Below are 26,797 nucleotides of genomic sequence, written 5' to 3'. Positions count from 1 at the left end.
AAAATAAAGGCTTGTTCTTGGTTTTACTTTTGTGATCTACCTGGGAAGAGTGGATAGTTCACGGTCTTAGAATTCCCCATTGCTCTGGCCCTAGTTTGGGAATACTTGCCAGAATTGCACCTGAGCACCTCCATTCCCTACTCACAAACGTCAGGAGGGGAGACTGCTTCACTCTTGGCTCAGTGGAGGCAAGCCACTTGTGGCTTCTGATCAAGGGTTCACTGCGTGATGACCTGGCTCCAGAGCTCCCCTATCTACACTGCTTCAAAGGTTCCTGTTGCCCTGCCCTTACCTTTCAAGGGCTTTCCACTAAGGGGACTGTGAGGGCTGATGGGGCTCACTCAGAGACAACACAGGATGGGTTGAGCTTACCTGGGAACAGCTGGCAATGGTGCTGGTGGGTAGACCAATGGATGGGGCCCAGGCCACGTCTCGAACCCAGTCACTGTGTGCTTCCAGCTTCTGCTCCTCCTTCCACTGGCCATCTTCCTCCTCCCTAATAGCGGAGATCAGAGGAGAATCAGGTAGCAGCCCAAATGCCCTTCCCACACCTTCATGCCCTTCCCACATCGTAGGCTCCACAGGGGCTGAGAAGCTATTCCATCTTTCTGATTTCATTTGCTGAGCCTGAAGAATTTTATCCAGTTCACCAGCTATAATGCAGTGTCAGCTCTAGCAGTTAGGAATTAGGTAAAGAGTAAAAGTGCTTCAGCAAAATGCAAGTATTTTTTCCCCCCAGATGTCCTGACATTGAAAATAATATTTTATGAGCAAGAGGAAAGAAGAAAGGTGATCCCATTTTTTTTTTCTTTTTTTCTTTGAAGCTGGAAACGGGGAGAGACAGACAGACTCCCGCATGCGCCCGACCGGGATCCACCCGGCACGCCCACCAGGGGCGACGCTCTGCCCACCAGGGGGCGATGCTCTGCCCCTCCGGGGTGTCGCTCTGCGGCGACCAGAGCCACTCTAGCGTCTGAGGCAGAGGCCAAGGAGCCATCCCCAGCGCCCGGGCCATCTTTGCTCCAATGGAGCCTTGGCTGCGGGAGGGGAAGAGAGAGACAGAGAGGAAGGAGGGGGGGTGGAGAAGCAAATGGGCGCTTCTCCTATGTGCCCTGGCCGGGAATCGAACCCGGGTCCCCTGCACGCCAGGCCGACGCTCTACCGCTGAGCCAACCGGCCAGGGCCTGATCCCATTTTTTTGTGAACTGTAACTGACTCATGGTAGGTAGGGTAGAAGGTGAGAAGCATTCCTTTGAGAAGTCCACCAACCTCACTTACTTCCACAACTTGATGAGGTTGTCACAGCCGCCTGAAGCAAATTTCTTGATGTAGCTGGGCTTCTGCCCTGAAGGCTGATCTATGAGGCTTCCAGGTACAACAGCAGGGGCCCAGCTGACAGCATTGCAGCCAATCTGTAAGGAGGGAAACTTGTGACTTTGTCCTTTTGTCTTGCAATTAGAACACAGTTTTGGTGGACCCTAGGCTGCTACTCATTTCCTCTCTAATCCTCAGGAATGTATAAAGTAGGACAGCTGTTTTTTAATTTTATTTTTTTTTATTTTTCTGAAGTTGGAAACAGAAAGGCAGTCAGACAGACTCCCGCATGCGCCCGACCGGGATCCACCCGGCACACCCACCAAGGGCATCACTCTGCCACAATCAGAGCCATTCTAGCGCCTGAGGCAGAGGCCATGGAGCCATCCTCAGTGCCCGGGCCATCTTTGTTCCAATGGAGCATTGGCTGAGGGAGGGGAAGAGAGAGACAGAGAGGAAGGAGAGGGGGAGGGGTGGAGGAGCAGATGGGCGCTTCTCCTGTGTGCCCTGGCTGGGAATCGAGCCCGGGAATCCCGCATGCCAGGCCGACGCTCTACCACTGAGCTAACCGGCCAGGGCTAGGACAGCTGTTTTGATGAACTAAGGATTAGCCACTCATAATTCTCCTTCAAGGATTACTAACAGTGTGTATATAGTTGATCCTCAGGTTAGACAGTCTTGACATACATTGTTTCGAGTTTACAATGCTTACTCCCATAAAAACTTTAAAAAAACTGAGAGGTGAGTGTTTTGGCCTAGGCCATTAGCACTGTAGTTACAAACTATGTGGGTGAACTAGTTTGGTTGCGTGCAGCAGAGTATGCAGTACAGAGTACAGTACATTTATGTCTTTTTCCTTTCTCTGTGGCTCATTTGTGTTTTTATGTTCTAGATTACGATTTTACAACTATCTTAGGATAGGGTGTGTTTCAACTTCATACCATAATTTGGGTTACATCATTGTCGTAGGAACGGGAATGAGTTGTAACCCGAGAACTCCCTGTATTTTTAAGCAATATGCATTTAAACTAATTAGGAATTCAAGAAACAGAACATTTTCCAAACATATGAAAGGAGGGCACAGATTTAGAAAATCATACATAGTAAATATATGGCTTAATGAATTACTCTAAAGCACTCTTGCAACACACCAGTTCAAGAAATAAAATTGCCGCCTGACCAGGTGGTGGCGCAGTGGATAGAGCGTCGGACTGGGATGTGGAAGGACCCAGGTTCGAGACCCCGAGGTCGTCAGCTTGAGCAAAGAGCTCACCAGCTTGGACCCACAGCTGCTGGCTCCAGCAGGGGGTTGCTTGGTCTGCTGAAGGCCCACAGTCAAGGCACATGTGAGAAAGCAATCAATGAACAACTAAGAAGTCGCAACGCGCAACGAGAAACTGATGATTGATGCTTCTCATCTCTCTCCGTTCCTGTCTGTCTGTCCCTGTCTATCTCTGCCTCTGTGAAAATAAATAAATAAATAAAAAAAATAAAATTGCCATTTAACCAAGAAGCCGTCATTATGTCCTACTTGAATCACAGCCCCTCTCCCCCTGTAAGTAACCATTATCCTGACTTTTAATCTTTTTGTTTTAGTTTTGTGATTCAAATGTACATCCTGACACTAAAGTTTAGTCTTGCTGTTTAAGTATTTTTGGGGGATGCTTTTCACATCTAATTTATAGATTTCTTCTCTGATCCTTTTTTCCTTACAATTTTTTTGTTGAAGAGTTCAAGTTATCTGGGGGAGCAGAAGCAGAAGGGAGAGCGATGAGAAGCATCAAGTTGTGGCACTTCAGTTGTTCTCATAGGTGCCTTGACTAGGGGGACTCTAGCCAAGCCAGTGACCTCTTCCTCAAGCCAGTGACCATGGGGTCATGTTAATGATTCCATGTTCAAACCAGAGACCCCACATTCAAGCTGGTGTGCCTATGCTCAAGCTGGGGACCTCAGAGTTTTGAACCTGGCATCTCACGCCCTAGGTCATCGTTCTATCCACTGTGCCACCACCTGCAGGCTGTCCTGTAGTTTCTTAGGCTGTTAATAATTTATGCCTCGCTTAATTCACTGAGCATTATAAAATGGTGACACTAATTCTATGCATTTCTTTGTCATTTATTACATGGAATACTCTAGATAGGAGCAGTTCCCCTCATTAATCTTTGTTTGCCAAGGGGTACAGATCAGATAGGAAAGGCAGAATATGTTTAATTCTTTCTGAACTCGTTCTTTGTCATTCCTCAAAGATGACTGATGCTGAAATTTATGAGCTCATGGATTTAACCATATTTGATGAGTTTCAGTCATTGCAATTATTCTCATTTTTGACACTCTATCCATCTTTGGCACTGTGAGCCTGTTCAAGTTGTCTCCTTTGATATAACCCTAGGATGTCAAAGTCTGACTTTCTTTCTTTTCAATCTGGTATGACAAGATGTCCAAGCTCATCTTGTACATTTCTGCCTCTGACCAGGAATTGCCATTTCCTCCAAAGCTCTGGTTTCCTTTAGTGAGAAACTGTATTCAAGACTAGAATCTGGTGTTAGAGATGCCCAGTGCCACATAATTATTTATCTTCAGTCTTAGAATAATACTGCCAATGTGACTACTAAAATCTCTAATAAAATGTTTGCAATGCTCTTCACATTCTCTCATTTTTTTTATAATTTTTTAAATTTTTTATTCATTTTAGAAAGGAGAGAGAGAGAGGAGAGAGAGAAGGGGGGAGGAGCAGGAAGCATCAACTCCCATATGTGCCTTGACCAGGCAAGCCCAGGGTTTCGAACCGGCGACCTCAGCATTTCCAGATCGACGCTTTATCCACTGCGCCACCACAGGTCAGGCTCATTCTCTCATTTTTGTTGTTGTTTTTTGGTGACAGAGACACAGAGAGAGAGAGAGACAGGGACAGACAGACAGGAAGAGAGAGATGAGAAGCATCAATTCTTTGTTGCAGCACCTTAGTTCATTGAATGCTTTCTCATATGTGCCTTGACCGACGGGCTACAGCAGACTGAGGGACCACTTGCCCAAGCCAGCGACCTTAAGCTCAAGCTGGCGACCTCCAGATTTCTAACCTGGGTACTCTGAGTCCCAGTCTAACGCCCCATCCACTGTGCCACCATCTGGTCAGGCTTCTCCAGTCTTTTTTTTTGCAGGGCGTGTTTGTGTGTGAATAGTACCAACATTAAAAAAAATGTGGATTTCTGCCTGACCAGGTGGTGGTGCAGTGGATAGAGTGTCAACCTGGGACATTGAGGAATCAGGTTCTAAACTCCAAGGTTGCTGGTTTCAGTGCAGGCTCACCAGCTTGATCCTATGGTTGCTGGCTGGAAGCCCAAGGTCACTGGCTTGAGCAAGAGGTTGCTGGCTTGGCTGGAGTCCCCCCTACCCCCAGTCAAGGTACATACGAGAATGCAATCAATGAACTAAAGTGCCACAACTATGAGTTGATGCTTCTCACCTCTCTCCCTTCTTGTCTGTCTCTTGCTAAAAAAAAAAAAAAAAAAAAAAAAGAAAAGAAAAGAAAAGAAAAAAGGGAAAGAATATTCTACCTGGCAAAGTTTATCATTTGAAATTGAAGGAGAGAGTTATTTCAGGACAAGCAAAAGCTACAGGACTTCATCATGATTAAAGTGGCTTTATAAGAAAAGTTAAAGGGATTTTTTTAAACTAAAGGGTGCTAATTAGTAACAAGAAAAGACATGGAGTATAAATCTCAGTGGTAAAGGTAAATAAATGTATAGTAAAGGCAGTAGATTAACCACTTATAGAGTTAGTATTAAGGTTAAAAGACAAAAATAATAAAAATGACCATCACTACAATAATTTGTTAAGAGATACAAAAGGTAAAAAGATGTAAAATGTGCCTGATCAGGCAGTGGCGCAGTGGATAGAGCATTGGACTGGGACACGGAGGACCCAGGTTCAAAACCCCGAGGTCGCCAGCTTGAGTGCCTGGTCATCTGGTTTGAGAAAGGCTCACCAGCTTGAGCCCAAGGTTGCTGTCTCGAGTGAGGGGTCACTCAGTCTGCTGTAGCCCCCCAGTCAAAGCACATATGAGAAAGCAATCAATGAACAACTAAGATGCTGCAACGAAGAACTGATGCTTCTCATCTCTCTCCCTTCCTGTCTATCTGTCCCTATCTGTCCCTCTCTCTGTCACAAAGGAAAGATGTAAAATGTTACATCAACACATAAAAGATGGTGAGAGTAAAAATGTAGAGCTTTAGACTGTATTTAAACTTGTTATCAACTTAAAATGTAACATTATATAGGTTGTTATATGTAAAGCTATGGGAACCACAAAGTAAAAACCTAACCTATAGTAAACAATATGAGTATGTCACTAAAGAAAGTCATCAAACCACTAAGAGCAAGACAAGAAGGAACAGAGAGAAAGTCCACAAAGTCACTAAACAATTATCAAAATGGCAATAAGCACATACCTGTCAATAATTACTAATCAATAGTTCAAATGCTATAGAAATGTTTACCTGAAACCTATGTACTCTTATTGATCAAAGTCACCCCACTAAATTTAATTTTAAATAAAAATTTTAAAAACATTTATTGATTTTAGTGAGAGATGAAGGGAGGAGGGGGGAAGAGAGAGAGAGATTAATAGAGAGAAAGGAACACCAATTTGTTCCTGTATGTGTCCTGACCGGGGTTTGAACTGGCAACCTCTGAACTTTGAGACGATGCTCTAACCAACTGAGCTATCCAGCCAGGGCTAATTTCTTTCTTCCTTCCCTCCTCACTCCCTCCCTCCCTTTCTTCCTTTCTTCCTTCCTTTCTTTTTTTTTTACTGAGAGGAGGGAGGCAGAGAAGCAGAGAGACAGACTACCACACATGCCCCGACTAGGAACCACTCAGCAAGCCCCCTACTGGGCAATGCTCTGCCCATCTGGGGCTGCTGCTCTGTTGCTCGGCAACTGAGCTATTTTTGTACCTGAGGTGAGACCATGGTGCCATCCTTAGCACCTGGGGCCAACTTGCTCAAACCATTCAAGCCATGGCTGTGGGAGAGGATAAGAGAGAGAGAGAATGAGAAAGAGAGAGAGAGATAGAAAAGGGGAGGGGTGGAGAAGCAGATAATTGCTTCTCCTGTGTGCCCTGATTGAGAATCGTACCCAGGACTTCCACACGCTGGGCTGATGCTCTACCGCTGAGTCAACAGGCCAGGGCTGCTAATTTCTAAATTAAAAAAAAAAGTAAGTAGACTGAATTCCCTAAAAGATATCATAGAGTAGCTGAATGCATAAAAAACCAAAAGCCATCTATATGAGACTGACCAAAGACTAATTTCAGATATAAGGACACATAGAAAAGTGAAAAGATGAAAAAAGATATTCCCAACAAATGGAAAACAAGTAAGTTGGGGTATCTACATTTATGTTAGACAAAATAAGACTTTAAAATGAAGAGTATAATAAGGGACAAAGAAAAGCATTACATAATTATAAAGGGGTCACTCCAACAAGAGGATATAACATTTGTAAACATTTATGCACCAACATAGAAAGACCTAAATATATAAGCAAATATTAACAAACCCGAAGGGAGAAATAGACAGCAATATAAGGAGACTTTATTATTTTTTTAAATAATTTTTTAAAGGCTTTATTTATTCAATTTTTAGAGAGGAGAGAGAGAGAAGGGGAGAGGAGCAGGAAGCATCAACTCCCATATGTGCCTTGACCAGGCAAGCCCAGGGTTTCAAACTGGCAACCTCAGCGTTCCAGGTCAACGCTTTATCCCACTGTGCCACCACAGGTCAGGCAACAGGAGACTTTAATACCCCACATACATCAGTGGGTAGATTATCTAAAGAAAATCAATATGAAAATATTGGCCTTAAACATATTCAATCGGATGGACTTAACAGATATATATATAGAACACCTCAGCCCTGGCTGGTTGGCCCAGCGGTAGAGCATCTGCCTGGTGTGTGGATGTTCTGGGGTCAATTCCTGGTCACAGGAGAAATGACCATCTGCTTCTCCACCACTCCCTCTTTCTCTCTTCCTCTCTCTCTTCCCCTCCTGCAGTCATGGCTCAATAGTTTGAGCCAGTTGGCCCCCCGCATTAAGAATGGCTCTGAGGCCTCTGCCTCAGGCACTAAAAATAGTTCTGTTGTTGAGCAACAGAGCGATGGCCCAGAGAGGCAGAACATCACCCTTAGGGGGCTTGCCGTGTATATCCCTGCCTGAGCCCAGGCAAGAGTCTGTCTCTCTGTTTCCCCTCTTCTCAGTTATTTAAAAAAAAAAGTGTACATGGAAAATTCTCTAGGATTGATATGTTAGTCCACAAACAAGACAATAAATTTAAGAAGTCTGAAATCCTATCAAGCATCTTTTCTAACCACAATGGTATGAACCATTTCTCAATTATGAGAAAACTGGAAAATTCACAAATATGTGGAAATTAAACATCATGCTACTAAACAACCTATGAGTCAATGAAGAAATCAACTTTAAGACAAATGTAAACAGAGATTCAACATATCAAAATTTCTGGGATGCAGCAAAAGCAATTCTAAGATGGAAGTTCATAGTGATAAATGCCTGCCTCAAAATACAAAAGAACCTCAAACAACCTAACTTTATACCTCAAGTACTAGAACAACAAATGAAGTCAAAAGTTAGTAGAAGGAAGGAAATACAGATAAGAAAGAAACTTATGAAATACAGACTACAAAGATGAGTCTAAGAGCTGGTTCTCTGAAAAGGTAAAAGATTAAAAAAAAAAAAAAATAGAAGAGAAAGGAATGCTTCCAAATTCATTTCATGAAGCAAGCATTACCCTGATCCTAAAACCAAACACACCACAAGAAAATTACAGGCCATATCCTCATGAACAGAGATGCATAAATCCTCAACAAAATATTGTAAAACTGAGTTAAACAATATATAAAAAGAATCACACTCCATGATCAAGGGAGATTTATTCCAGAAATGCAAGGATGGTTTAACATCCACAAATCAATCAAGGTGATAGACCACATTAACAAATTGAAGGATAAAAATCATATCATAATAGACGCAGAAAAAGCATTTAGTAACATTCAACATCTATTTATGATAAAAACAATAAAGTGGGTAGGACTATACCTCAACCTACTAAAGGCTATATGTGACAAGCCCACAGCTAGTACCATACTCAACGGTGTGTCTCCCCAGAGCACACCTGCCTGAATCTTCTTTCCAAGTGTACTTTTCTAAGTTCCAAGGACCCTTCCTTTGCCTCTGTAACTTGTTTCCTTAGCCAATTTCTTCTACGGCTCACTTTTACTACTTCTGTAACTTTTTCTTTTCTTCTCTTTTGTTAAGTGAGAGGGAAGATATAGAGACAGATGGACTCCTGCTTGCACTCCGACTGGGATCCAGATGGCAAGCCCTGTCTGGGGCTGATGCTCGAATCAACCGAGCTATCCTCAATGCCTGAGGCCGATGCTTCAATCAAGCAAGCCACTGGCTGCAAGAGAGGAAGAGAGGGAAAGAGAGGAAGACAGAGAGAGAGAAGAGGGAGGGGAAGAAAAACAAACAGATGGTCGCTGGTCACTTATCATGTGTGCTCTGACTGGGGATTGAATCTGGGACATCCTCACACTGGGCCAATGCTATATCCACTGAGCCAACTGGCCAGGGTCCCAGATCTGTAACTTTCTAAATAAACTTTCTCTTATAATTTAAGTTCATTTTTTGTCAAACTCAAGAACTGAGGTCCAACTTCACTGGCAACAAAACAAACAACAACTAAAAATATAGGGCATCCTTAGGTTACAACAGTATCGATATACGTTTCACGTTTAGACACTCACTCCCATAAAAACTTTAAAAAATTGAGACATGGCTATTTCAGCTTACACAAATAGCGTCATACTTACAGACTACATGGGTGAACTAGTTTGGTTGAGCTTGGTGGAAGAATATGCAGTAACGTGCTGTATGAGTGAGGGAGTTGGCTTAGTTGTGTTTTTATGTTCTAGATTATGATTTTATAAATGTGTTAAGATAGGTAAATGACTTAGGCTAGGGCGTGTTTTGACTTACAGCAAAATTCAGGTTATGTCACTGTCATAGGAACAGAACTGTGCCATAACCTGAGGACCCCCGTATACTGTTTTTAAAAACTAGTAACTTGTCTGACCAGGCGGTGGCGCAGTGGATAGAGAGTCGGACTGGGATGCAGAGGACCCGAGTTTGAGACCCTGAGGTTGCCAGCTTGAGTGCGGGCTCATCTGGTTTGAGGAAAAGCCCACCAGCTTGAACCCAAGGTCGCTGGCTCCAGCCAGGGATTACTTGGTCTGCTGAAGGCCCGCGGTCAAGGCACATATGAGAAAGCAATCAATGAACAACTAAGGTGATGCAACGCGCAATGAAAAACTAATGATTGATGCTTCTCATCTCTCTCCGTTCCTGTCTGTCTGTCCCTGTCTATCCTTCTCTCTGACTCACTCTGTCTCTGTAAAAAAAATAAAAAAAAATAAAAATTAAAAAGAAACATTTTAAAAACTAGTAACTTAAACACTGCCACATACACACACACACAAAAACCAAATGGTCCACAAAATATTCTTTCCTTTTGAAGGTTTTACAATGCACTATAATCATTAACGAATTTTTTACTATTAAACTTAAATGGATAATTGAGACAAACAGTTCTGAGATTATTCTTACACCACTGATTAGTTTAAGGCTGAGGTGGCAGATATTGGGGGGTAATATTCATTTAGCCTTCTGAACTTACTGGGCAGAACTGGTGACTTTGCCAGCTCCATCTGCCTTCTCATCCACTACTTTGATAACACCCACAGCAACTGTCTGTCTCGTGTCATGAACAGCAAAACAGCCCAGGGGAGCATAGTCAGAGAAGCTCTCAACACAAATGGGCTTGCAGGAACCATATCGACTATGGCAGCATCACCAGATTTCAAAACTTTTGGCCGTCTTGCAGCATTTCCCCAGAACAATGATTAATCTTCTCCTTCAGCTTAGCAAATGTGCAAGCAGTGTGAGAATCCAGCACAGGTGCACAACCAGCACTGATTTGGCCTGGATGGTTCAGGATAATCATCTGAGCTGTGAAGTTATCTGCTTCCATTGAGGGGTCATTTTTTTTTTCTTGTCACTAGCCACACTGCCACCACAAACAACTTTGAAAGACATGTTCTTAGCATTGAAGTCCACACTGTTCCCAGAGTTTCACTCAAAGCTTCATGGTGCACTTCAACAGATGTTACTTCACTTGTAACACTGACCAGATCAAAGGTGACTGACATTCCGGGTTTGAGAACACCTGTCTCCAACTCGACCCACAGGCACACTACCAGTACCACCGATTTTGTAGACATCCTGGAGGGACAGATGCAGGGGCTTGTCAGCTGGACGAGCTGGTGGCAGGATGCAATCCAGCTTCAAGCAGCGTGGTTCCGCTGGCACTGCTGTCTTTACAGTGAACTCTCCGTCTCTTGAACCAAGTGTGTTAGCACTCGGCTCCGGCATGTTGTCACCACTCCAACCAGAAACTGCTACACATGCTACTGTGTCAGGGTTGTAGCCCATTTTCTTAATGCACGTGCTGACTTCTTTAACGATTTCCTCATATCTCCTCTGGCTGTAGGGTGGCTCACTGGAATCTGTTTTGCTAACACCAGCAATCAGTTGTTTCACATCCAGTGTGTAAACCAGAGGGGCGTGCTCAAGGGTCTTCTCACTCAGTTGCAACACCAGCAGCAACAGTCAAAGCAGCACAGTCAGCCTGAGCTGTGCCTGTAGTCCTGTTTTTGATATGGTCTCTGTGTCCTGGGGTGATGGTCACATAATGCTTGCTGTCTCAAGTTTCCACAGGGAGGTATCAGTGGTGATACCACGCCCATATCCAGCTTTCAGTTTATCCAACACCCAGTGTGCTTGACGGAGCCCCTCCCCATCTCAGCAGCCCCCTTCTCAAATTTCTTGATGGTCCTTTTGTCGCTCCCACCACATTTGTAGATCAGATGGCCAGTGGTGGTAGATGAGCTGGAATCTGTGTGTCCAGTGATGACATGAGCCTTGTTAATATGAGCCTTTTCTTTTCCCATTTTGGCTTTGATTTAGTGGTGGTTTTCATGACACCTGAGTTCTGGTGGCAAATTCATTGTAAAAGAGCTAATCCTTAATTCTGAAGTAAAATAATTTATTTCTAATTCTTTCCTGAGTTCTATCACCTCATTCCTGACATTTCCTAATTTCGATTTATGCTGATTTTTTCATGTCTTATATAACTTTAAAAATGTCTCTTAGGTTGTTTTTTGACAGTTTGGTTCTGTTTTGTGGGCATGTTTTTCTTTCACTGCCTGTAGGGATGTCATTCTGTGCACTAAAAAGAATTTTTTTTTTGAGAGAGAGAGACAGGAAGGGAGAGGGATAAGAAGCATCAAATGTAGTTGTGTCACTTTAGTTGTTTACTGATTGCTTCTCATATGTGCCTTGATGGGGTGGGGCTCAAGCCAAGCCGGTAACCCCTTGCTCAAGCCAGTGATCTCTGGCTCAAGCCAGTGACGTCTGGGATCCTGAGGCAAAGCTGAGGATCCTGAGCTCTAGCTGGCGACCTCAGGGTTTCGAACAGGGGCCTGCAGTGTGCCTGGAGTACGCTCAATTCACTGCACCACCACGTTAGGCTGTGTAGTTTTTCCCTACCAGGAAAACTTTGCATGGGATTTCAACTTAAATACTTTTCTGTTATTTTTATATAAAATTAGTTTTCCCAATAAAGTTAGGTTCAGTAACACCTTCCAAGATCAGAATTCTATTTTTTTGTGTAATGTTAACAAATATAATGGCTTGTTTTCGGGATTTCTGGCTGTTTCCGTCCCCCACTTTGGTCCACATCCTCTCTTTCTGTGTCTCTATCTGGTTCAATTTTGATTTCACTCCCAGCAGTTTCTCCTCATGAGGGGCCCTGAAATGGAAGACAAGCCCAGGCTTGTCAAAAGGGTGAGACTTCTCCAATCCTTCAGTCTTTGTTATGGTGGAACCCTTGCACTCCCTGGTTTGATATAGTGCAAAACTCCGCCAGTTTTCCAAAGAAGATATACAAATCGCCAATAAGCATGTAAAAAGATGCCCAAGATTGTCACTAGGTAAATAAAAATCAAAACCACAATACCCCTTCATACCCATTTTGAACAACCATAACCGAAAAGACAGACAACAAATGTTGACAAGGATGTGCAGAAATGGAAACCCCCATACACTGCTGGTAGGAATGTAAAATGGTACAGTTCACGTGAAAAACAGTTTATCTGTACCTCAAAAAGTTAAGCATAGAGTTTCCATATGACTCAACAATTCCACTGCCAGGCATATACCTGGGAAAACTGAAAACATTATCTTCACACGACAACTTATATATGAATGTTCACAGCATTATTCCTAATAGCTAAAAATGTCCACCAACTGATGACTAAATAAAATTCACACAATGGATATTATTCAGCCATAAAAATGAACAAAGCATCAACATATGATATGAAATGAATGAACCTTACAAACATGCTAACGGTAAGAAGCCAGTCACAAAAGACCACGTTACTACTGTATGATTCCATTTACAGGAAATGTTCAGAACAGGCAAATCCAGAGACAGAAGGTAAATTAGTGGTTGCCTAGGGGTGAGGGTATGGTGGGATGAAGAGTGAGATAATTCTTTTGGGGTGATAAAATTCTGGAAATTAGTGGTGATAACTGCAAAATTTTATGAAGATAGCAGGTCCCCAAATAACATCATTTCATTCAATGTCATCTTTTTATGTTTATGAGGGGGAAAAAAAAAATCAATTCCTAGCCAAGGTCACTGTCCATGTAAGAGTCCTCTTCATGTCTATGTGGGTTTCCTCCCGCATCCCAAAGACGTGCATGTTGGATTAACTGGTGTGTCTAAATTGTCCCTATATAAGTGTGGGTGTGCATGTCAGTGTATCCTGTGATAAACAGCTGTCCAGAACAGGGGGCCTCCTGCCTGTGCTGTGCCCTGGGCTTCCAAGATAGGTCCTGGCCCCTGTGACCCTGCACTGGAATAAGCAGGTTGGGAAAGAATTATCTTACTTGCTTTAATTAATCTTTCTTAAAAGTATATATATATAACATTTATTTCAAATAAAAAAATGTTTATTTTATTGATTTTAGAGAGGGAGAAAGGAAGACAGGAACATCAATATGTTCCAGAATGTGCCCTGATCAGGGATTGAACAGGCAACCTCTGCAATGCAGGACGATGCTCTAACCGAGTTAGCTGGCCAAGACTTCAATGTTTAATACTAGAAATGCTTTGGGTCTTTATTTAGAAGTCTGAAATGTTTTTATGACCAGAAATATGCCATAGGAATTTAGCTTGTTTATATCAGTTAGTCTAGGGTAAAATTGGTTTCATTATACAAAGTTGTTTTTTTTCTTCCTTTTTCTTTTTTTATTATTGAAGCTGGAAACGGGGAGAGACAGTCAGACAGACTCCCGCATGCGCCCAACCGGGATCCACCCGGCATGCCCACCAGGGGCGTCGCTCTGCCGCCTGGGGCAGAGGCCAAGGAGCCATCCCCAGCGCCCGGGCCATCTTTGCTCCAATGGAGCCTCGGCTGCGGGAGGGGAAGAGAGAGACAGAGAGGAAGGGGGGGGGTGGAGAAGCAAATGGGCGCTTCTCCTATGTGCCCTGGCCGGGAATCGAACCCGGGTCCCCCGCCCGCCAGGCCGACGCTCTACCGCTGAGCCAACCGGCCAGGGCCTCATTATACAAAGTTTTGCTTCAAGTTGCAGTTTCCAAGAACCTATTGACAGTGTTAGTGAGAACTTACTATACAGTAAAACTTACAAAACTGTATACTTCAGGCCCTGGCCAGTTGGCTCAGTGGTAGAGCATCGGCCTGGTGTGCAGGAGTCCGGGTTCGATTCCCAGCCAGGGCACACAGGAGAAGCACCCATCTGCTTCTCCACCCCTCCCCCTCTCCTTCCTCTCTGTCTCTCTCTTCCCCTCCCGCAGCCAAGGCTCCATTGGAGCAAAGTTGGCCCGGGTGCTGGGGAATGGCTCTATGGCCTCTGCCTCAGGCACTAGAATGGCTCTGGATGCAACAGAGCAACACCCTAGATGGGCAGAGCACTGCCCCCTGGTGGGCATGCCAGGTGGATCCTGGTCGGGCGCATGCGGGAGTCTGACTGCTTCCCCATTTCCAATTTCAGAAAAATACAAAAATAAAACAAACCCAACCCCCCCCCAAAAAAAACTGTATACCTCAAAAAATGGTGAATTTTATGGTATGTGAATTGTACCTTAATTAAAAAAATACATACAAAACCCCCAAATGTCTCCCAGTTTCATCTGCTGTTCTCAAACAGACCAGCTCTGCCTTGCAGTGAATACGTGTTGGCTATTTTAGGAGCACTCCTCTTCTGAGGCCTGTCACCCACTGCTTCCTTCTTCCTCCTGCTCAGGCACCAACACTGTGTAGTCTTGGGGTTGGAAGTTCATTCTCTCCACTTATTTCTTAAGAGTCTGTGGAAATACCTTGTTACTGAGTTTTGTTGTGATGTTCATGAGGCTTATTAAGGTTTCGCTGCCTGGTTGTTTGCTGGTTTCATGTGGAGATGTAGAAAGATTGAAAAGCTAAGATGCCCCTTCCCACCATCTTGTTAGAAGCCTTTCAGTCTATTCATTTTTTCAGGTTAGTCAGACGGGGATCATAACAAGACCCTGAGATAAGCTCCTGGAGCTTTGAGGGCTGGGCTGGCCGTGGGTCCATGAACTGGGGAAACTGACTTGAAGTTTCCATCTGGGTAGATTTTAGAAGTGTTTGGGGCCATCGAAGCTGTGACTGCTACGCAGAGAGAAGGCAGGCAGATTCTTGGGTTCTAACCCTGGCACAGTACCTTCTCTAAATCACTTACTTTTTCTAAGTCACACTTGCCTCAATATTAAAGGGGAATAGGACTGCTTACCTTGCAAATTTGTACATTTGTTAGTTCCTTCTTTCGTTCACTAACACTCATGAGGATTACATGACAGAGCTGGAGCTCAAGAAAAAGTGAGTTTTCCCCCCACTCTCCACAGTGCTTTTTTCACTGTTTCAACCTTTATGTCCAATAACTAGAAGTACAAGAAACTAATTCCTATGATGCTTTTTATAACACCACTCAGTTTTAGGGGGTCCCAAAGACCATCACAAGGCATGCAACTTGAGGCATTCATTGCAGAAGTAGCAGGTAGGCAGGCTGCTGCTGCCACCTTGCCAGTGCCCTGGTCTTCTCCAACTTAGGAGCTGGCAAGGAGGAACCAGAGCTAACCTCTGGCCTTCCTGGATGCAGCCTTTATCTGGCTTTAGAGCAAAGAAGCTTGAAGCTGTTCTACCAAGCATGTCTGATTGGTAGCCCTTCCCCGGCCACTGCACAGCAGTGACACTACTCCTGCCCCTCTCTAGGGGGTTTACAGGAGACACATGGCAAGTCAACAAAGCTACCCTCATGGAGGCAGGGTCTGAACTTACAGTGTGAGCATTGTTGATCTTCTTCACTTCCCACTGGCCTTCCCCGGTGTAGGTCAGCAGGGAGATGGCCCCATCTGAGCTCCCACAGGCCAGGATTAGGCCATAGTCATGGGGGGCCCAGCACACAGAGTTTACTGCAGGAAGGAGGGAGGCAAAGTGAGCAACTCTGATTTTCCAGATTTATCATTTTACTAAACTTCTAAAAAACACTGCAGGAACCACTAGGAAGAAGTTTTTAACTTTGACAATTAAAGAGATTAAAATAAACTTACTACCTACTAACATCATTTCCTAAACTAATGTCTATCTTAACAAAGAGTAGACTACACAATAATCAGACAATAAAGACTGGCAGTTAAACAAACCTTAAAAAAACTGTACTGTTGCCTGACCAGGCGGTGGCACAGATAAAGTGTCAGACTAGGATGCAGAAGACCCAGGTTCAAAACTCTGAGGTTGCCGACTTGAGCACAGGTTCATCTGGTTTGAGCAAGGCTCATCAGCTTGAGCCCACGGTTGCTGACTTGAGCAAGGGATCACTTACTCTGCTGTAGCCCCCCTGGTCAAGGCACACATGAGAAAGCAATCAATGAACTAAGGTCCTGCAAACGAAGAACTGATGCTTCTCATCTCTCTCCCTGTCTGCCTGTCCCTATTTGTCCTCTCTCTGTCTCTAGCTAACACATACACACACAGGAAAAAAAAAGAAAAAAACTGTATTGTCTTTGCTTTTCTCATTTTGCTTTGGACTGGCTGTATGTCTTAGGGCCTTCCCTTCCATATGGATGACTAGCAAAAGAGCCAACCAAAACCCAGGGATACAGAAGCATCACACAGGAAAAAGAACCAGAGCACCGGCCAGAACTGAGGCCCTTCTCACCCCCCACCTTCTCTGCCACACTCCATGTACCTGAGGAGTCGTGTCCTGTGTGCTCATGCGTCTTCTCCCAGGTGCCGTTTTCCTCTTTCCAGATGATGACTTTCCGGTCATAGGAGCAGGATGCCAGGATATTGCCATACATGGGGTGGGCCCAGGCTACTTGCCACACAGGTCCCTCATGACTGCAAGGGGAGAGGGTCAGAGGAACCCACACTACTCTGCCAGCCACTTCTTCGGACAGAACTAAATGGCTTCCTTGGCAGGCAGACACAGTATTCTAGGAAAGAATTTCAAAGGGAGTGCCATCAAGTGTCACTGCCAAAAGGGACCTTCATTGAACAGTGAGAGCCTTGAGGCCCAGAGGTCAGAGAGGCTTTGAATGTGAGTGAGGACTCTAAGTTAGCCTCTCTGTTCCGAACCAGCAGAACACTCACTGGCCCCAGCTTGCAGCTAGCACCAACACCTACTGTCATCAGAGGCCACCGATCAATCTAGGTTTTACACCCACAAGTGCTCAGTATCTGTAGAGTGAATTGTTATTCAGTAAATTGTTATTTATTCTCCCAAATGGTCGACTTCTTTGGTCTTCCCCCCACCATTTAACCCCCTATACCCTCCACCACCCCTCCCAACCTCTTGGCAATCACCACACTGTTGTCCACGTCCATCAGTTTTTTCTTTTCCTTTTTTTGGTCAAAGGTCAACTTCTTGAGGTGGCAGTATGTCCTTTGTTTTGATTTTTTCTACTACTCTTTTAATTTGCTCAAAAGGCAGATCTCTCTTTTATCTTCTGATCTTTGTGTGTTCACATGCTAAGTATTGTCAGAGCATGTGCCCTGTGCCAAAATTGTTAATAGGCTCATCTCTCAGTACAGGGAAGGGTGGTCCCCCAGCAGGTGATGGGCCAGTTCTCTCAAACCCACTATCCATTCGCCAGCTGCTTTACTTTAGCCAAGGACCATCTTCTCTTGGCTTAGTCTCTTAACAGAAATATCAACAAGACTTCATTCATTGGGAGGTCATGATGGGAAATATTTGTGATAACTCACCTAAAGAGCTTGCTTGGTACAAGGAAAAAACAGTCAATGCTTGTCAGCTAATACTGCTGTCCTTGTTTACTCCTGCTCCCCAGGGTTGCAGACAGTCAATCTCCTCCTCCCTCTGGCTGGGACAATAGTACATTCTCAGTCCTTACAAAGGAGCTGCTAATGTAACTCTCAGCGGGCTCAACTGTCCTATACCTAGCATAGGCTTAACCAAGACAAAAAAATGGGAGTGTGAATTTATCCCTCTAATAGTTCCATCTTCCCAGCATAAGAAAAATAGAGCAGGAAGGACTAAGTGACAGGAGATGTGAGAGCGGACGTGACAGCCTCTGCCAGTGCTGGCAGCCAGGCCTCCCCCAAGCAGCTCCCTGCTCAGACAGGGGCTGCTGCACAGGGAAAGTGGCATTTGGCTCCTGAGTCACTTGGTTCTGGACACTCAACATGAAAGGACCATCCTTCCAAATGGCTACTAAGTTGTGTGTTCTTTAACTCAGTTAACAAGCATGAACTGAGCGCCTACTTGTCAGGGTTTTTTTAACTCTCTAGTACAGTCTGGTGAAGGTTATTGTTCTTCTTAGAATAAAGAATCAAATACATAGAGGTAGGATTAGAAATGAAGCCCAATTATATTGAAATACAGTTATGAAAACATTAAAGAACAATTTATGATACAGTGATATGTGTAGGTCTAGTGGCAGGTCTAACAACCACTTTAATTTCAAAGTAGTAATGAGCACCAATGCTATTTTGAGATAGCTATAACACCTATATAATGTGATATGAAAATATCTGACTTCTAAAGGTAACAAAGTGAATAGTACTGTAGTTTCTAGCCTATATCCATAATGGAAGGAAAGGCTAAGTATCAGTCATTGAAAATGAAGATGATAATTTCCAGCCCTGGCTGTTGGCTCAGTGGCAAAGCATCAGCCCAGCATGTGGCTGTCCCAGGTTTGATTTCCAGTCAGGGCACACAGGAGAAACGACTATCTGCTACTCCACTCTCCCCCTCTTTTCTCTCTCTCTCTCTCTCTCTCTCTCTCTCTCTTTCCCCTGCCTCCCACAGCCATGGCTCAATTGGTTCCAGTGAGTTGGCCCCAGGCACTGAGGATGGCTCCCTGGCCTCAGCCTCAGGCGCTAAAAATAGCTTGGTTGCCAAGCAACAGAGCAATGCCCCAGACAGGCAGAGCATCAACCTGTAGGGGGTTTGCTGGATCCTGGTTGGGGCACATGCAGGAGTCTGTCTCTCTGCCTCCCACCCTCTCACTTAATAATAATAATAAGATAATTTCTGCTTGACTAGGTAGTGGCACAGTGGATAGAGCATTGGCCCGGGACACCGAGAACCCAGGTTAAAAACCTGAGGTGGCTGGCTTGAGCATAGGATCATAGACATGACCCCATGGCTGCTTGCTTGAGCCCAAAGGTCACTGGCTTGGCTGGAGCCCCCCGGTCAAGGCACATATGAGAAAGCAATCAATGAACAACTAAGGTGTCACAACAAAAAACTAATGATTGATGCTTCTCATCTCTCTCTGTTCCTGTCTGTCTGTCCTTCCCTCCATCTCAAAAAAACTCCCCCTACAAAATAAGACAAAACAAAAAAGTGATGATTCTCCCCTTGCCCCAGTTTACCCACCCAAATTCTATCCATGGAGCCTGGAGAACTGTGGGACCCAGGTTAAAAACCCCATTTATTTGAAAGGCAGTGAACCAAGGGAAAGCAAAGATTCACAAAAATGACAGCTAGGATCTTAAGAATCTCAGTTGGGAGGAAGGGTAAATACTTGTACTCACTGATATCTGACATGGACAAATAGGCAGAATTATGGTATTTATATAATTTCCATTACATTCTTACATTACTACCCTTGAGTGACACTTAGATTATGCTAGTTAAACTTGGGGGAAAAGGGCAAGTTTCTACTTTCAGAAGTAGCAGTAGCTACTGAAGGCTTGCTGTGAGCAGCCTCTCCCTGGAAACAGGCAGCATCAGGTCATTTTGAGGGTGATTGGGTGAAGGCTCCCAGTGAGAAATTGACTCTCTCATCTAAGATCTTCTAGTGGGTATTTGGGTGGCAGAGCTGGGATTTACTCCTGGATCCATCAGCCTGGATGTCTGCTGAGGGCAGCAGGCTGTCTGGGACCCGGTGTCCTCTCTGCTAACTGCACTGCGGGGCTGCTCTGGGCTGGTTCTCAGGCTTTCCTGCCAGGCATGAAAAGCCCAGGCATTCTCAGACCTTGCCCGGAGTCGGCTGCACTTACCCCCTGAGGTCTGCGATGAGGATCTGCCCTCCATTGCGTACATCAAAGATTTTGACAGACCTGTCTGATGAGCAGGTTGCCAGCCGGGTGCCATAGTAGTCCATCTGGGCATCGTGCTGCAAAGGGAGGACAGCTCAGGAAGCCTGCAGGCTGGGTGGGCGGGGTGAGGGCAGTCACCAAGACAGAGAGTCGAGTTTGGACCAGAATCTACCTGAAATTAATCTAACCTCAAAGAATTATCATTATCAGGCAGGAAGCTAGCATGTCAGCATTCTCACTTCTCTGACAGGCAATATCTTGCCGAAAGGGACAAGACAAACCATATCCAGCTACTTTTAGACCCTTTACATACATGTGGAGGTCTTTCTCCATCCTGTTCTGCAGGGTGGGTAAGGGAGAAAAGAAGCTGGCCTAGCCTCCCTCTTCTTCCTCAGCCCCATCCCCACCCCTGACACTCCATGTTCAGAGCCTCTAGGGATGACACCTGGAGGTTTAGCTCAGCCTAGAAGCAAAAGCTAATGCTGACCCAAAGGAGCAGGCCCTTGTCTGCAGGCCCCAATCACGTCCTCCTTGATGCACATTTGGCCTAGACACAGGATTCCATTCAGACATTGGGCTCCTTCCTCTACCCATGGCCTTGGATCCTTTGTGAACCTTTCTTCCTGGGTTCCCACTTGACCTTCTTACTAGGAGTATGCCTAGCACCCCAGACTGTTCTCCCATGCCTTAAATGTTGCTGGTCCCACCACTGATACATCGACTCCCATGATGCTGTATGGCCATCCATACCTAGGGCTGATCCCTGCCCACAGCTCCTTGTCCATCTGAAGCGATGGCTCTTCTGAGCCACTATGCCTACTGCCCCACTGTTGGCTCTTCCCATTCCAACAGATGGCACTTTCTTCAGCTATCCCACCTTGGGGGTTTCAAAAACTATTAGCCGTCACTCTTGTGGTTGTCAAGAGCAATTACACCCTTTCAACAGAAGCAATCATTCTGTCTGCTTCAGCATTCCTTCCTTACCTCCTTACCTAAGGAAAACACCCTGATCCTTCTTTGGAGGTCAATCACCTCTACTATTCCTAATATGGATTCTTCAAAGGCAGTGCAGGTGTTAGACAGATATCTTCTCTGTAAATATTTCTGAAGCATTTCTCCTCTAGAGTGCTATCACACACTTCGGGGGGAAGTAGGGCACAGTACCTAACAGATTTAAATCCTATCTCCTCAGCTTATCTGTTGTGCAACCTTGGAAATTACCTACTCTCCTTGAACCTCAGTTTCCTTATCTTTAAATGGGGCTAATGATGGCATTCACTAAAAGGGTTGTTATAAAGGTTAAATGAGATAATGAATGAAACGTATTCAGTATAGGATCTGACACTTACTGAGCGTGCAGACATTAATCATTACTATTTTGCCTTATCTGTTCCTCAAATCAAACATAAGTAGGTAGTGCATACATTATTTTTCCCATTTTAGCTATAAGGAAATCAAGGCTGGCTCAGAAGAGTTAAATTGGCTAGGGAGTCTTAGATTAGATCTTCTTACCCATGGTGCCAGTCTCCAAGGAGGTTTGGTCCTATGGCTAGACAACACATGGCTGCATCCAGAGAATGTATACAACTCTGAGACCACACAACCTCTCAGAAGCCCCAAAGCAACCACAGTGGGAAGGAACCCTGGGAGGAAATGCTATAAGCTGACTGACCTGGGTCTTGCTCAAAGGCTGCCTGAACAACTTGGCCCTGCATGAAGCAGAGTTTGCATCTTTGCTGTAGGAGGTTTTAACCTCTGAACCTTCTCCCACAGCCCTGTCTTATACTGAGCCCTGTGTTTGTCTCTCAGGAAATATCCTCAGTTAATGATTTCTGGTCTAAAGGTCCTTGTCTGGCGTCTCTGTCTGTGGTGGTTCTACCTGGCTCTGCCTTGGGCTTTTGCCAAGCCTGCCCCCAGCTTTCATACTGAATCACCTTTCAACCCTCTCACCTTTTAACCCCCTTTTCAATAGAGGTAAAAAGTAACAGCAGAAGGAAGACAGGTAGAAAGACTGCTGTCAAACCTCTGCCCTTACTCAGCCTCCATCCCAGATCAGGTTACTTTGTTGAGAAGAGTGAAGGCCTTGAGCTACAAACCACTCCCAGGTTCCTCCCACCAGCGGGTGACCAAACTGCCACAGCCCTGCTAACTCAGAGGACACTGCTGGGAGACTGACTATACACCTGAGGCTACAGTCTGACTGGCAAAGGCTGCAGAGCCACACTGGATTCATGAATGTTTCCCTCCCTCAGAAATGCCCATGTCCACAGCCCATGAGAGAGGGTTAAAAGAATACTTACAATCATGTCCTCATGGGAGGTATCCACAGTATTAATTACTGACACCTGGAACCAAAGGTATCATTGGTAAATGAACTGATGACAATTAGAATGCAATCATTTTATTAAATCCATTATTTCTAAAGTTCTTGACTGCATTTGTTCATTCATTCACTCAGTAAATATTCACTCGAAGTACCTTCTCTTTGCCAAGTACTGTGCCAGGAACTGGAGATACAGACACAAATAAGAGGTACTTCTTGCCTCTGAGAAGCTTTCAAACAAGTAACCCTAACGCAGCAAGATAAATACTTTAATGGTGGTTTACACGTACTATAGGAGCCTGAAGGGCTGGAAATGTGCTAGACACAAACTGGAACTTAGATGATGGTGAAATTTGCCAGGTAGCACACGAAAAAAAAGTACAGTCCAAGCAGAGGGCATATAAGCAAAGAGGGGAGATGGCAAACAATCTTGGCTGCCTTTGAGGGTGAAGAGGAACCTTGAGGAGTAAGGACTGGTGCTCCTTTTCTGGATGACAGAGCCTCTGATGTTCCAGGCAGTGTTTTTGCATAATGAAGATATTATCTAAGACTTGGAAAATTTATTCAAGTTTCTCTTGAGGCTGGTCCCTTGTCCACAACCTGCAACAGATCCTAGACTGCCTACGGTTTCCAAGACTGAGCAGCTTGTTTGTCTGGAACATAGCTGCCAAGATCATCACCTTTCTATCCATTCCTTGAGGTCCAGCTCAAATTGTGCCCTCTTTCCTGAAGATCCCCAGATCCTCCAACTGGCTGTTCTCTGAATATCTGTAAGTCTGACTTGACTTTTCAGAAAGGTGGACACTGGAAAAGGATGGCTGCAAAGCAGTGCACAAGGTACACATCAACTAAACACAGGCTCTCTCGTCAAATTCTACATTCCTTAAAAAGTGGACCCCATCTTGGCCAAGGGAAGCCAAGAAGAGGATATAAAGAGTCTCCTACATGGGCCAAGCAATCCAGGTTACCAAGTGCTTTCACGTATGCACTGAGAAGGATAAGGGGCAGAGTTAATCAAAGATGTCTGACAGATGAAGGAACTGAAGAACGCCAGAGGAAAAGAACCTGCTCAAGTTACAGAGCTATATAAAGGTGGAGTTGGGAAAAGAGCTCCACCTGCTCACTCCCAGCCCACAAAACATCACACTTCATTTGGCTACCTATCTAGAACATAAAGCAGTTGTTACACTGAGTTCCCTAAATTAATGGCTGAAGGCAAAGTAAGCCAGAAAGAAAATTTACTGGTAGTTTCATACCAGGTCACCAAAGGACCTTTGAGATAACAGCATTTATCTTTAACCACTCTCAACTACCAACCAGAACTGGTGACCCATGTTTCCAAACGTGATTTTTTTTAAGCTCCTTTAAAAATAATTCTTTTCTCCCGAGAACCTAAAGTTGTTTGGTTCTTGTTAAGCAGTAAGTGGCAGCCCTCAAAACACACCAGCTCTGCAGAATCAGTTAATGAGTTAAAGATGCATTTAGAAAGAGCTGACTGTAAGAGCACAGGAGTCACCAATTCTCAGCGGTTGGCTAAGAAATGAATAATTTGAAACCTAACCTCTGTGCAGAGCAGGAACTAAACCCACTGTCCTGACACCTGGGTGCGCCTAGGTTCCCTCAAAACTCCAAGCATATGCATGTTCCTAAGAACAGTGGTTTACTGAACCCCTACTCCGTGCCACGCTCAGGCTAGGTGTTTTTCATTCATCAGTTCCTATTCATTCACTCAATGAGTGTGAAGTGAATGTACACTTTGGATTCCACAGATTTGAAAAACTGCGCCCCTGCCCTTAGAGGCTCATTCAGTTCATCCTTACCTTAATTTCCGGAAGGGCCCATTATACCTCGGGGCCCTAGCCACTGTTCCACACACATTAAGAAATAATGGTTAAGACGGTTCGAATCTCAGCTCTGCCACCTATCTGCTGTGTGAGAGGCTTCATTTTTAAAGTGTCGATAACAGCACCTACTTTACAGTAAGGGCTGTTACAGGCTGAGATTATGAACAATGCTTGGCATTTACTAAGAGCTCAGGACACAGTAGTTCACTCAATGTTCTTGGTTTTGTTTTCAATTGTTGGGCGAAGATAAGGAAAGGAAGGAGCTCAAGGCGCGGGGCGGCGCGGCCTGCAGAGTTCCGGGAGGTTCAGCGGCCTCTCCCTGCGAAAGGTGCCGAGTGGCAGGACCGGAGCTCCCCACACCTGGAAGCGGTGGAAGGGAGCCGAATGGCCCCAGCCCGAGGCTTGAATCGCGAGCGGCCCGGAACGGCCACGACCACGGCCGGAAAACTGCTCACAGTCCCCGACCCTAACACTCACCATGGCTACGGCGACGGCGGCGGCGGCAACGGATCTTAGCCTCAGACGTGGCAGCTCCAGGCGGCGCCACCGACAGCTCACTTCCGGCGCCGAGCTGGCCGGTCGGGCTGTGGCGTAGGAGCCTCCGGGCAGCAACGCATTCCTCTCGCACGAAGGTTCCGTGCCTTTCGGGAGCCGCGCCACACCCTCCTCGGGCCCGCCTCTTTCTTTGGGGAACGCGCGAGAACCATGGTGAGGCTGTCCTTTCCAAGGCTTTTGGTATCTGAAGCTCTAGCAGGTCTTCTCGCCTGATCAACCCTTACCCCCGCGCCGAGATCCTTACGTGTTAAAAAGGATTCATAGCTTCTTCACCCGTTTCCCTGCGCTTCTGAGTACGACCAGCCTTACGATGACTGAAGGATGATCCATTTTTTGGGTAGTGGGTAGACTGGTCCCAGTGCTTCCTTTTAGTTAGTCCCTCCTCAGGACCTAAGACTGAGACTAGGGACAGAGAAAGCTGCGGGAATGACCCCTACTAGAGGCTGAGCCCTCTCGCCCTGCCTTCTCCAAACCATGGGACCTCTGACTTCAAACTACCCCTCCCTACAGTTCTGGGATCCTGTGAGTCTGGCGCATCAGGTAGATTCCCCCAGGTAAGGAGGAATCTCAGCCTGGCTTCTGCGCTAAAGCCAGGACCCAACTCCCAGTGTCCCCAATTCTTAGGTCCCTGGCACAGTGAGAATGATGCTTTCTGGACAGAGCCTGGGGTTTTCCCCCAGGTCTGGTAGCCTTGGGCCCCTGCTGGCATTAAGGAACTTAGTTACTTAGGATGGAGCCTAGGTTCCCCTTGGATAAGTCACAGTCCCTCAGTTTCTTCTTCTGAAACTGGAGGGAAGAACCCTAGCTAGAGATGGTCACTACTGGAAGGATGTTAAGGCTCAGAGAATGTGATAGACTCAACCCATTCAGGAGCTTTGGAGAGGGGCCAAGGGAGTGGGGTCTTTCAGAACTCAGAGCTGGGCTTCTGGGGAGCTACCCAACCTCTCACCCCCACTCCAGCTTTCAAGACTCCTTATTACCCTCTAATGGAAAAATACTGCAGGGTGTGAGAGGGTGGTGCTTAGTGTGGAGCAGGGCTGTTGGGTCTCCTGTTTTAAGGAACAGGTCCTGGCCTTGGATCTGTACTTGCACCACTGATCCTCTGGGCAATAAGGTCATATCTTTCCCTCTGAGCCTCTCTTTCCTCGAGTGGAAAATGGGGACAATAGCATATTAGATATAATACAAATATAATGCATTGGGGCATAGTTGTTACTAAAGGAATTCCCTGGTGTAGGCATTGAAGTTGAAGAGATTGGGGATTTGGGACAAGTAATGCAATTGTATCTTATTCATTAAAGTAACTGCTGGGGGGGGTGTGGTTCTGAAAGGCATTATAGAGGTTTTGAGTGCCAATTCTGGCACTCAAAGACAGCTAAGTATCAGTATTCCATCTCCTACTTACTTGGTGAGTACACCCTTTACCACTTTGAGCTGCTGTCTCCTCTTCTGTTAAGTGGAAATTACAATAATGCCTCCTCTGAAAGTTGGTGTTGGGATTAAATGAACACTGGATGTGAAACTCTTTGAAGTTGGATGGGCCTATGATGCTTGATCTGGAAATCAGTTCTCCCTGAGAAGAGTTGGGATTTTGTGTGTTGTGTGTGCACGTGCAACCCTCAACTTTTGGACCAACACTGGGATTTAGAGTGCCAGGCTCTGCTCTGTCTCCCCCTGCCCCAGTAGGAGATGCCACCTACATCTTTTGTCCATATTTTCCATTACCTCACTCTGGTTGATACCAGACCTCAAATCAGGCCATCTTTGCTTTCACTAATTTGTGCCCCTGCCTCCCAGAGCCTTTGCACCCTGTCCTCCTTCCTGTTTAGGCCTCTTCCCCCAAAATCTTGCTCTCTGAGACTGTCAGCTGTTCCCCACAGAAGGTTAATGATTCATGGCAGGTTAAACTTGTCTCCCTCAAATGGTAGATGTTCGAAAGGTGTGACTTGCTGAAAGGAGAGAGACCAACCCCTGAGCTGTGCACCCTTGGGAAAAGTACCTTTCCCTCCCAGG

At 45.3% G+C, this 26,797-nt stretch overlaps 1 protein-coding gene across 2 annotated transcripts in view; it reads right to left on the bottom strand.

Moving 5' to 3' along the window:
• SEC13 (SEC13 homolog, nuclear pore and COPII coat complex component) overlaps nt 1–24,811 on the bottom strand; it is a 56,905-nt gene extending 32,094 nt beyond the window's left edge. Inside the window, exons 1-7 of one of the 2 annotated variants that reach the window (XM_066245003.1) lie at nt 24,707–24,811; nt 22,363–22,407; nt 20,024–20,139; nt 16,743–16,894; nt 15,833–15,966; nt 1,279–1,412; nt 373–496 (exon numbers count right to left, since the gene is read on the bottom strand). In XM_066245003.1, the coding sequence (XP_066101100.1) occupies nt 373–496; nt 1,279–1,412; nt 15,833–15,966; nt 16,743–16,894; nt 20,024–20,139; nt 22,363–22,407; nt 24,707–24,709 (708 nt within the window). In that variant the 5' untranslated portion in view covers nt 24,710–24,811. Of the gene's footprint in view, nt 1–372; nt 497–1,278; nt 1,413–15,832; nt 15,967–16,742; nt 16,895–20,023; nt 20,140–22,362; nt 22,408–24,700 lie in introns of both variants that reach the window. The other variant, XM_066245002.1, reaches the window with a different exon arrangement.
• Between the last annotated feature and the right edge of the window lie 1,986 nt (nt 24,812–26,797).

The sequence above is a fragment of the Saccopteryx bilineata genome, chromosome 10, assembly GCF_036850765.1.
Source record: "Saccopteryx bilineata isolate mSacBil1 chromosome 10, mSacBil1_pri_phased_curated, whole genome shotgun sequence".
Lineage (NCBI taxonomy): Eukaryota > Metazoa > Chordata > Mammalia > Chiroptera > Emballonuridae > Saccopteryx > Saccopteryx bilineata.
The sequence above is the reverse complement of the archived record's forward strand: the minus strand, read 5'-3'. Positions and strand labels throughout refer to the sequence as shown.